We start from the raw sequence: 12,330 nt of genomic DNA on the forward strand, positions 1-12,330 counted from the left end.
GGCTAGAAATAACTATAGAGCCCCTCTCCCACCCCAAAAAAAGTTTACTTATAATAATGGAGTTAAGGTTGGGCGCATTCTGCTCCTCAGTGGTTTATGAAGGGAAGGCTTGGTCTACAGTGTGACAATGGTGGATCCTTCAAGAGGAAAGGCCCAGTGAGGAGTGTGTAGGCCATTGATGCATGCCATCAGAAAATATTGGGGTAGTTTTATGGGATTCTGGATAGCTCCTGCAAGAGAAGTTAAAACCCCAGCAGGTCTGACTCCTGACTATCTCTTTGGCATCCCCTCTCACCATAATGCCCCCCCCCCCGTATACATTCTTATGTTGTTTGCAGCAGAGGCTGAATTGGTGAATCTGGCTGCTATTGGACTTTTCAGCCTTTAAAACCATGGGCTAGCGGCTGGGGATTTAGCTCAGTGGTAGAGCGCTTACCTAGGAAGCGCAAGGCCCTGGGTTCGGTCCCCAGCTCCGAAAAAAGAACCAACACACACACACACACACACACACACACACACACACACACACACAAAAACCATGGGCTAAACAAACCTTTTTTCTCTATAAGGTACCCAGCCTCAGCTGTGTTGTGACAGGGACGGAGAATTATATTATATTATATCATATCATGTCATATCATATCATTTTATATATGATATTATAAGGGAAGAAAAAACATGATTGACAAGGGTAGGGGGGAAGCCATCAGTCTTGGATATGGAAATTAGGAAGTGGTAGAACCAAGCCAAAGGGTTTGGTTTTTGGTTTAGTAAAAGAAGTACAACTTTTCATGTGGGAATAAAGCATGGCTAGGAGAACCATGGCCTTGTCTGTCATCTTCAGGAGCCCACAGGTGACTCAGCGTAAGTGGAAGACAAAACTATATGGGGAGATAACAGGAAAATGCATGCGTCCCTGGATATAAGATATGAGGTCGTGCACAGACTTCCAGGTCTTGTTTACCCAGAGCACAGTCAAAGCATTGAAATCACCGAGGATGCTGCTAGAGATGTCACATTCCAAACACCCACCCCAGGAGGTGGCAGCCTGCAGTCTCCTCTGTGACGCTGACATTTAAGAACTGAGCAGGTGATCAACGCTGTGCTCAAGATTACAGGGTGACAATTGCTGAGAGAGTTAGGGAGCTGAGGAGGGACCAGGTGAGAGCTGGTGCTGGAGGGAGGCTCCCCGGAGACATCAGCAGGGATGGGGTCTGAGAACACAGCTTTAGGAGGGAGTGAGCAGAGGGTTCCGAGGCTGACTTTAGGACTGGCTGTTGGGGCGGCTACTATATCATCATCATCATCATCATCATCATCATCATCATCATCATTTTTTTTTCTTTTCTTTTTTTTCGGAGCTGGGTACCGAACCCAGGGCCTTGTGCTTGCTAGGCAAACGCTCTACCACTGAGCTAAATCCCCAACCCCTACTATTATTATTAAGATGGAAAATTCTAGCTAGAATAAGCACATTTGCAGCAAACTACTGTTTAGCATTCTGTGTGGAGGACTGCAGCCAAGCACAGCATGTTATCATGCCAGTACAGTGTTTGCTGGGACCAATAGAATCCCTAGGAAGGACAAAACAGTATACGAGAACACACACACACACACACACACACACACACACACACACACACACGAACGCACTCACGCCTTTCCCAGAGTCCACTTTTCCTCTGTGTTCCCTCTGTCTGAAGCTGTGCCCAGGTCAACTGTTCTAATGCAAGGTAGCTCCCCGAATCCAGGTCTGCATCCATTCTGCTGCAGACCGAAAGCCATTGAGCAGTGGCTCTCATCCTTCCTAAGGCGGACACCCTTTCATACAGTTCCTTTGCTGAGGTGACCCTCTTTAATTTAACTTCTGATAACTTATTTTGTGCATAAGGATGATTGTGAGTGAGTCATTCCTGGGCCGTTGGTGCTGTCCCAGCTTGGGATAAGATGCTAATTTACTCTGAGAAAAAAAAAGCTTGCAACTCAAGCCAGGTCAGGAGGCGTCAGGATGGTTCAAGAGGAGGCAGCGATGGTTCAAGAGCTTAAAGAGGTGTGACCATGGTCCCCAGGCCCTGCCTAGCAGGGAATTCTTTCCGAGTGCTTTAGGTGGAAGGCATATGTGTGGACCATCAAGAACAACACAGGTGTGCATGGGTAGAGAAAACATCACAGAGGGCAGGGTGCAGGGGATGTCATGCACAACCCAGCCCCTCCCCCTTCTCTCTCTCCACCCACTTCCTGTTCAGACAAGCTCTCTTGTAGCTGGGGCTGGCCTTGAACTCCTGATTCTCTTGCTTCCACCTCCTGAGAACTGAAATTACAGGTGTTTGAAACAAGGTCCAGAGTTTCAATTATTTTCCCCCGTTGGGGTGGTGTGTGGGAGTTTGTGTTCTACCAGGTAAGAAGAGGAATAAACGAGAAACACACACACACACACACACACACACACACACACACACACACACACGATAAGCCCCTCACTGCCCTGGCTTCTGCCTCTCGTTTCTGTAACCCGCAGCCACGTTTCTTCAGCAGAGCCTGACCAGGAATGAGCCCCCAAGAGAGTCACTTCTGAATGAGCCATCTACAGTAGTTTGCCACAAAATCATTTTCAATTCAAGAATGGAACATTGTCTATACTGGTCACTTTAAATATTTCTGGACTTTATTTATGATGCCCACTAATTATATGTAATTATTATAATTATTTAAAAATACCCATATCAGCCCCGTCCTCCAGAGCCAGGCAGGCATAATGAATGGAGGAAAGGCTATTTCAGGTATCAGTGGCCCCTTTAAAGTCCCCATCTTAGTCTAGTTGAGTCCTTAGTCTAGTTGCTGTCAGGTGTCATTGATTCAGTTCTGTGGGTTTTTAGTATCTATGAATTCATGGCTAAACATGTTTTCCAGAGTCTTAAAGCTATAAAACATGTATTTGGACAGAGAAAGTTATCTGAGTTGTCTGAAAAACTTTCCACAAGTCTGTCTTGGTTAGAGACATGTCCACATGCTTCACCTGCTAGCCTCTCAGGGGACAGTCACCCTCTGGTCAGATAGAATCAGCACAACACATCAACCACATCTCTCTTCATGTGGCAGCCACTGAGAGTTAACCCTAGCAGCCATTAGAGAAATACCATCCGTGTGTATGAGGCTGAGGAAGCTCACTTCGTCCCCAACATGCACGCATGCACTCACACACGAAATTGACCCAAGGGAAGTAGGCAGAGAAAGTAGGGTGGGCTGGCTCCCTTGTCAATCCCAGCACACGACTGTAATGTGCTCTTGACATTAGGATCATGCGGGCTTCCTTAGTTGGTTTTTAGTATCTGATAGTCTACAGGAGTTTGATTGTTCCAAGTAGAAAGACAGTCTCACTAGTCATTTAGGTCAATAATCTTGGAAGGGCAATCATAGTCTTCCTAGTAGACCATGCTACTTACAGTTCTCCTAAATTTTTTAATGAAGAAAATGTCTTCTCTGGAACAAAACCAATTTGATTTCTAGGCAGAAACCTGTAAAACATGGTGAGAGTCAGCGCTGGGGGTTTTTACCTGCTGTCCCCCTCAGTTCCTGCTGGGAGATGACACTTGAATAAGCCTCCCTTGAGGGCTCCATGGGATAGTTTTCTGGTTTGTAACCAGAGCCAAGCAAAACTTTGCTCCAAGGATACCCTCTTCCCTCAGGAATCACCGCTGGGAGCAGTTCCAGGCACGGAGAGTGATCTGTGAAGTTATATCTTGTTTGGTTTCTGATCATTCTTAAAACTATCATTTTACACACTTCCTTTTCCCTTAGTTTCCTCTGGTCACCTGTGTAATCAGCAAGCGTTGCTGAGTGCCTGCTATCCCCAGAAAACTCCAGTTGCCAGAAACACAAACTAGTTGCCAAGGTGCCGACTGGCCAATTCATCTGCCCTCCCTGCCCCCAGGACAGGCACAAACAACAATCAGAATTGTCAGTCAGAGTCTGCGGCCAATCGAAATGCACTTAAATCGCCCCCACTCTCTCCCGGTACACTGACCCAGTCGGTGAGTCTAGCCACTTTGCAGTAAAGGATTTCATCTCACAGTAAATAAACACATCATTCTTTGCCCCTTTCCACTACTGGGAAGTCGCATCAAGGCTGGAAGCAAAGCAGGACTTTGAAATCCAGGGTCAGCCTTTTTTTCCACTCTCCCTGTCTACCGGCTTCTTGAACTGCACGAGGTCCGCGTGTACTTACAGAACCGTGAGCGAGTCGCACGTCAGGAAGGTGGAGTTCGTTATGAACTTTATCCCATTGTTTGCCAGATCCCTGAAAGCCACAGAGGGAAACACTTCAGGCACTTTTGGGTAAGTCATTTGCCACCTTAAGGGTTGCTTAGATTCTGAACTTTATCTTTCCTTCATTCTATTTTATTTTGGGCATCTTTTCCTAATTTTTGTGGGCTTTCTATAATTTATATGGTTTCTGTTTTCTTTCCAACCGACTATAAAAACAACAGTAATAATAAACCTAAGGGAAGGGCAATTAGATATTCGGGTGGGAGTGTCTCTGTGTCTCCTCTCTCTCTCTCTCTCTCTCTCTCTCTCTCTCTCTCTCTCTCTCTCCCTCCCTCCCTCCCTCCCTCCCTCCCTCCCCTGGTTGGTCTAGAACTCTTATGTAGACCAGGCTGGCCTCAAACTCACAGAGATCTACCTTCCTCTGTCCCTGAGTGTTAGGATTAAAAGTGCGCACCACCATTTCTTTTTGAGGCAGAGCCTTGTTATGGGTTAGGTCTCAGCCTTGAAATCATCTGCCCTTTATCTTTTTTGTTTCCCAGCATGTAAATGAATTTTTTCAATTCCTAAGTATTTTTGAGACTAAGTCTTAAGGAGCTCAGGTTGGCCTCAGATGCTGTGCAGCTGAGAGTGGCCTTGAACTTCTGACCCCTCTGCTTCCACCTGACATGTATGAGCGAGGCATATGAGGCAGGGAATAGTGGGTGGTGGTGAAGCCATGAGACTCCCAAGTGGGTATCAGTTACCAGGCAAGAGAGAGTGGGAGTGGCTTAGCAATCTACCTAACAAAGTCTTATTGGTCACCTATCACGTGGTGGGCGTGGTCTCAGTCCTGATTGGGCATGGTATATCCCTGTGTGGCGTGGAAACAGGCATCTGCTGAAGCGGATCAGTGTGTGGAGACAGCATTCTGAGGGTGATATTCTGAGCTTTGGAGGGGAATGTTAGAGATTAGCCAAAGGGATGACGGAGAAAGATTTTCCCAGCTTCAAGAAACACATGAGCCTAGAGATGGTTGAGAACTGTGGTTTGCTTTGTCTAGACAGAAGGGACACATGGAAGACGGCGGAAAAAGAGCAGACGGGCAAGGGGTGGACAGTGCTCGGAGGAATAGTTAAGGGATAGTAAAATTATTTGGTAAAAGCAAGTAAACATACAGAGACTTTGAAATGTCTCTTCTCAGACAATATCAGCTCAGCACTGATGTGTTGTTAGTTTGGTTCTGCCAAGCAAGAGAAGAGAAACCAAGTTACAGTGGACTCATGGAACTAAAAAACGGGAAGAAGTAACAGTTAGATTCTGGTTTGGGAGAGAGATCCTAGATGGATTTTAAAGGTAATTCTGCATTGAAATCACGCTAGCCTCCTTAATCCTAGCATAGAAGCTCGGTCCCTAGTGAATACTCACACCCAGTTGAGTTGAGGCATCTGGGCGCACAGCCTTTCAGGAAGGGCCTCCAGCCGGTTACTCACCATGGACCTTCACGCAGAGAAAACGGCAGTTAGCCACGATGGTTAAGCTATATTAACCACAGGAGGTTTGCTCTGCCACAGCTTTGAAAGTCGTCCACTGTAATCTATGTATCAGGATGAAACCTCCTTTATGTTCACCTTTACAAATTGTGCTTAGGTGTGTCTATGGCGAGCACTCTAAGGAGCTGTATGTTTACTGTGTACATCCTCAGACAAGGATTCCTCGGCTTAACTTTATGATGTAAAACCAAAGCAAGGAGCGATAACTGAAGTTCACGATCGTTCCCCTTGTGTGCTGCCAGCTTGTAGTGACTTCCAGCACCATCAGTTCTGGAGATGTTTGCTCAGGGAGGCGTTAATCATTTACAACATTGAAGATCTGCACTGGAAACAGCATTAAATGGAAGATGTGACAGCAAGGGGAACTGCTGAAAGCAAAGAGATCGTGAACGTGCTAAGATACACAGTTAACTTATGATGCTCTGGTCCCTGTGGTAAAGCGCCCAGTCACGGTGGGCGCTGCATTTCCACTGTGAAGGAACAAGGCAAGCCCCTGGCCATCAGTTATGCTAGGATATTAACAATAGACACACGTAGGAAAACAGCGAGCGAGCGCAAGGCCCTGGATTCGGTCCCCAGCTCCGAAAAAAAGAAAAAAAAAAAAAAAAAAAAAAAGGATACACACCACAATTGGTCCAGCCATGACCTTTGACTTAGCAACAGTCACTATAGCCTGAAGTTCAGCAAAGATGGCTTCGATGGTTTGGTTTTAAGATATTTTCTTTAAGGCTTCTTCATAGACAGGTTTAGAGAGACAGAGAGACAGACAGAGAGACAGACAGACGAGAGAGAGAGAGAGAGAGAGGGGAGAGAGAGAGAGAGAGAGAGAGAGAGAGAGAGAGAGAGAGAGAAAGAAAGAAAGAAAGGAAGAAAGAAAGAAAGAAAGAAAGAAAGAAAGAAAAAGGCGGGGGGATACTTACAAGAAAAACAAGGAGTTTAATCCAGTAAAGGACCTCTGTGAGATTCTGGTGATTGGGTTGTCATCTAAAATTCTGACAAAACACATCAAAATACTTCTGTTAGTGATTCTGAGAAACCCAGGAAAAATATAAAAGGCCCATGAGAAACCGGACTCCTAACACCTGGCCAGTTCCTTCCCCATGGGCCACAGGTGTCTTTTCCTTGATTCTAGGTGGGACGTTGTTTGCTCTAACTTCCTGCAGCGCTTCTCTCAGCACACAAGGTTGGAGCAGATTTCTCTGTCTGCATCTGCCTGACCAGCATTCACTGGCTGAACTGGGCTCCATCAATGCTCCGAGCTGCTGGTTGGCCGAATGCAGGAGGGGTACGCAGACTCCCCCTCAAATAGTGTAAGGGCAATGAACTGTTCGTCTCTACAGGGAATCGTGAGTCTTCATCACAGAGAAGAAATAACATATGGTGAAGAGACAGAGTGTTGAACCAGATTTAAGCATCTCTCAGTGTTTGCGTATGTTGGAAGTTCACACAGCGCCTACTAGTATGAACAATTTTCATGCTTTTATATATCTGATAGAAAAAATTTAAAATGCACTCTTTAGTGACCGGTTAGATAGGTCATCTTTTTCACATGCTAAGTTTTCTATTTAAAAACAACCTTATTTTATTTTCTTGAAATGGTCATACTCACCCTCCTCCTCCTCCTGCCCCACCCATTTCCTCCTCCCCTTTCCCTATCTATGCAAACTTAGTGTCCTTTTCTATTTTTAAATCCTTCAAGTTCAGTATGTGTTGCCCGTGTACTCTCTGGTGTGGGGCTGTCCAGTGAGCCTGGTTCACTTAGCCATAGCCACACCCTTAGAGCAAACAGGTTCTCCCTCTCCTGACAGCTGTCCGTTGCCAACAGCTTCTCAGGGTGCGGGGTGGGGGGACTCCATGCCTACCTCCCCCATGCCCCTCCCCCTTCTATTCCTACCTCCCCCCATGCCCCTCCCCCTTCCATTCCTACCTCCCCCATGCCCCTCCCCCTTCCATTCCTACCTTCCCCCATGACCCTCCCCCTTCTCTTTTTCTTTCCATGGGAAATATATTTTGAGGAATTGGTGTGGCATCATGAATAAAGCACCAACAGGCAGGTTGGGTCCTTTAGCAGATGTTGTCTTGTGCCCTTCAAGGAGTAAGTGATAGTATAATTCTTAGAAAAATCACAGTTTGAAGATTTACTTTTGTTGTACGTGTATGGGTGCTTTTTGCCTGGAGGTGCATAATACAAAGGTATTGTGTGCGTGCCTGGTACCCACAGAGGCTGGATGGACACGTGACAATGCCCAGAACCTTCCTTGAAAAGAAGGAACCACTGAGACAAAGGCCTGGGATGATAAGGAAGTGGGCTGGAACATTAGCCTGCCACCAGGCTCACATAGGTCTAGATGACACTGCAGCCCTGGACTTTCCACCAGCCAGGCCAATTCGCAGACACTGAGCAAGGTAGCATGGAGCCTTCTACAGTGCTTCACTCAGTGCCAAGGGAAACATGACAGCAGCTGAGAGACGCCTGGAGATGGAGTTGCTGGCTCGGGGGACAATGCCACGTGTTAGTGGCTTCTCAGGCTTTTCTCTGCTGCCCTGGGGACCTCTGCTTCCCAACACAGATGTTTCTAACAGCGGGGAGTTCTTCCCTCCCAGGGGTGCATAGCAACCTTGGAGATTTTCTTGTTGTCACAACTCTTAAGAGAAGTTACATTGCTGGCACAGAGTGAGCAGAGGCCTCCTGCAAAGCACGGAGCACCCTGACTTCTCTGGAGCAAAGGATTAAATACGTCAAGGTGTCAGTAGTGCTGGGGTCAAGGACTTTCTGTTCTGGGTGACACTGGACGGATACCTTGCTTGGCCAGGCTGTCATTGGTGCTGAGGCTCCCCTGTAATAACACGGCCGGATTCCTTTTTTGTCCAACCATCACCTGACCTACCCATGTCTGAATTGCTTGGGCAGAATGCTCCAGATTCTATGTGAGTCAGAAACATAATAAACCAGAGACATCCCAACCTGGAAACTACCCCAGCATTGTTGTAAATCACTAAGGCTGTGACCATTTGTAGGAGAGAGAAAAGCCAAGATACTTACAGCCAAGCGAGCTGATGCAAGTCTTTGAATATCCCAGGCCTGAGAGAGGTAATGCAGTTATGGCTGAGATACCTACAAACAATACGGGTGAGTTCATTAGGCAGACGCCACACTCCAGGCAGCCACATACAATTAGACCATTGGGATTTTATAGTCGGGATATCTGCTTCTTCAAGCACATTCTGAATGAGCAGAGGCAGAGGCAGGAGGTGGAGGGAGGGATGGCGGGGGCTGGAGCTGGGGGGGGGGCGCCTATGAAGCACCCAGAACTACAAGCCCAGACTGGGTCACACTATGACCAGGGCGAGCAGTGCAGCCAAGAACAACACTGGGGATGGTACATTAGGTTGGAGTATAGAGGAAGACAGCCGAGTATGTAGAGCAGTTCTTACTTGTGTCCTTTTTTGGTTATATTCTTGGTACGTTACTATTTTAAGATGTATATAGTCAGTGAGCAATGGAGTGGAGGGGATTGAAATACCAAGATGCTGAGGAAGTGGTCTAACAGCAAGATGACAATATTAAGCTTGGATAATTAATTATTTACATACAATGAGAATATAGGCAATTTTTTTATTTTGGTGCAGGAGCTCAAACCTGAGGCCTCGAGTCTCACATTAGGCAAATGCTCTGAGCTACACCTCAAACCCTAATATGATTATCTTGTCGTCTTCTAAGATTTCTCCCATTTCTCTGCACCCCTTAGTTCAGCACGGAAGCCCACCCCTGCCCGAGTCCACCTTTGCAGGCTTTTCTTCAAACGATCCCCTGGGTATAGTGACGAAGGGGCTACTCACAGTATCTGTAGGTTATGTAATCCAAGGAACGCTCTCCTGGAGATGTGTGTGATGCAGTTGTGCTGGAGGAATCTGGGGGGGCAAGACAGGGAAGTCGGGTGGCTACACGGTGCGGGCTTTAAGCTTAGATTGTGCTGTAAGGAGCAGTTTTGCTTTTTCTGCCTAAAGGCAGCGGGTGAAATTGGATGAAGCAAGACAAGGGATGTAGTGAAGACTAGCTGTCTGTGATCTGTGCCACTGAAGTCTCGAGTGGGGTGCGTGTGCGTGTGTACAGGGGTGTGTGTGTGTGTGTACAGGTGTGTGTGTGCATGTGTGTGTACAGGTGTGTGTATGTGTGCGTACAGGTGTGTATGTGTGTGTACAGGTGTGTGTACAGGTGTGTGTACAGGTGTGTGTACAGGTGTGTGTACAGGTGTGTGTGCTCGTGCAGGTGCATGTGTGCGTGTGTCTGGTGCAACTAGTCTTTTTTTATTCAAGCAGGATCTCCCGCAACCCTCTTTTCTAGCTTGTAGTAGCTGCTGGCCATGAGAGACCGAGCGGCCTTTCTGCGGGATGTGTTAGCACCATGCTGCACCTTTAGTTCCTCATTTATCTCCACTGTGTTCTCATGGACGGAAGAGGAGCCCTTTGAGCCTTCTAGATGAAAAGCAAGAGGCAAGTGAATCAGCAGCCTCTCAGGGTTCTGGCTGCTGAGAACCAGGGCTCTCATGCTCTGTCATGGCAGGGCCCGAGTCTCAGCAACTTGAAAATACAGAATTGATTCAGTAATAGCAGGACTGGGGGATCTGTGGTAAGAACACACGTGCCTCCTGCCCTCAGTAGTCCACCGTTCAACAGCCTTGGATCTGTATTTTCTAAAGCTAGCCTGGGCGGGAAACAGCCATACTGACAGTAGTGAGGACTACACGAGTGGGTCTTGTTTTTGTATGGTGTGTGTGTCTGTGTCTGTGTCTGTGTATGTCCTGTGTATGTCTGTGTCTGTCTTTCTATGTGTGTTTGTGTCTGTGTGTATCTGTGTCTGTCTGTCTGTCTGTCTGTCTGTCTGTCTCTCTCTCTCTCTCTCTCTCTCTCTCTCTCTCTCTGTGTGTGTGTGTGTGTGTGTGTGTGTTACACTGGTCCCTCATGCAGGCTAGGCAACCATTTAACTACCGAGCTACACTACCCAGCCCTACATAATCTGCTTTACTTTGATGTCCCTCATTTCCCTTTGTAGCAATGCACAAGGCTGTGCTAATTGTTATGGTGTTCTACTGCAAAACCACGGGCAGAGTGTGTGTTTGCTGCCTAACTACAGTTTGAATTTCATTCTACTGCAGTTATTCCCTTTCAGAGCTTTTTCCTTAGGGTCATGAGTATGTTGCAAAAATAACATGAGTTGACCGTTCTTAAGCCCCAAGGCGTCAGAAGAAGCAGCCAAGACCGACTTGTGGTTTACTAGGCATCCCCAGTGCAAAAACAGTCGTACTTCACGTATCCCCCTGTGGAGAGCGGTGCTGATGCAGGGCATGCATCACACCTGTGCCCACACATCTGCATCACACCCATGCCCACACACAAAGCACCAATCCCAGTCCTGCAAAGGGAATGTGAGAAGAAGTATGAGCTCGTGTATCCTAACCCCTCCCTCTGGCCCCAAACACCTGCTTCTTGCACTGTCTGTGGGGAGCCGAATTCCAGTGCAGCAGAAACCCTCTTTGGGCTTACGATTCTACTCTGCATAGGACAGACAGACAGACAGTGATGGGTATCTTTCAGACTTCAGAGGAGTGTCTAGGAGGATGAGAGAATGAGGTGACTTAGATAGCAATGCCAAGGGAAACCAAATAACACAAGGCGTGTGACAAGTTAGTAAAGGTCCACTGAGGCTTCTCTTAAATATGAAATCCACTCCCCACCTAGGCCAGTGCCATTCTATTTGAGATGGTTTTTAACCCGAGGGTGCAATACATGCTTTCCCTACTGGGTGAAGAGATGGGCGCAACTGTAAACCGTGAGCATGACCTTTGGCTTTCCTATTAGAAGTCAAAGGAAAGAGATGTTCAAATCCAGGACCTATCTCCCCACAATACTCAGCGTTCCAGTTCCTTAAACAACAGAGAGTAGAGCCGCTAGTCTGAGCGCTGGCCTATTGGCCGTCCCTGTAGAGAGACTGAGTCTCAGGTCTCAAGTCTCCTGAGTAAAGCCGACTTAGGCTCCCTCTGTGGTGTCTACTTCCTTTTCCCAGAAGAGCCATTTAAAGTGTGAGAATGGAAACATGATTTGGCAAGCAGCACCTCGTTCTATTGCAAACTGAGACACGAGTCCGTTAAGTGTATGTCACACTGAGTGGCTCGCCTAAGAACAGCTTCCTGGATCACGAATCCCTGGACTTTTTTTACTTTTCAAGTGGAACACCGAGGACTTGTGTACCAGACTGAAGCAAATAAATACTTTAATGACACACAGGCTCATGAGCTATTTTTAAATGGGACGTGATGTATTTCAGAGCCAGGCAGGCACCTTTAATTATGTTTCATTGCCAATGATTGATTGCGTTTAATAAGAACCGAGGTTAAGAAGAAATACCTAATTTTTATAAGGCTCACTTTACAACGAGGAGGAGAATGGCTTTTGGTTTCCATGGAGGCGGTGACCAAGCATACAGCTGGCCCCATAAATCGTATTTTATTTCTCTAAAAGGTCATCTCAAACTACT

At 46.9% G+C, this 12,330-nt stretch overlaps 1 protein-coding gene across 1 annotated transcript in view; it reads right to left on the minus strand.

Moving 5' to 3' along the window:
• The window catches only part of Rxfp2 (relaxin family peptide receptor 2), a 61,924-nt gene that overhangs the window by 22,396 nt on the left and 27,198 nt on the right, over positions 1 to 12,330 (minus strand). Inside the window, exons 6-11 of the mRNA NM_001012475.2 lie at positions 9,636 to 9,707; positions 8,839 to 8,910; positions 6,716 to 6,787; positions 5,671 to 5,742; positions 4,226 to 4,297; positions 3,444 to 3,515 (exon numbers count right to left, since the gene is read on the minus strand). Coding sequence (NP_001012493.1) covers positions 3,444 to 3,515; positions 4,226 to 4,297; positions 5,671 to 5,742; positions 6,716 to 6,787; positions 8,839 to 8,910; positions 9,636 to 9,707 — 432 coding nt within the window. The remainder of the gene's footprint in view (positions 1 to 3,443; positions 3,516 to 4,225; positions 4,298 to 5,670; positions 5,743 to 6,715; positions 6,788 to 8,838; positions 8,911 to 9,635; positions 9,708 to 12,330) is intronic.

This window comes from Rattus norvegicus, chromosome 12 (genome assembly GCF_036323735.1).
Source record: "Rattus norvegicus strain BN/NHsdMcwi chromosome 12, GRCr8, whole genome shotgun sequence".
Lineage (NCBI taxonomy): Eukaryota > Metazoa > Chordata > Mammalia > Rodentia > Muridae > Rattus > Rattus norvegicus.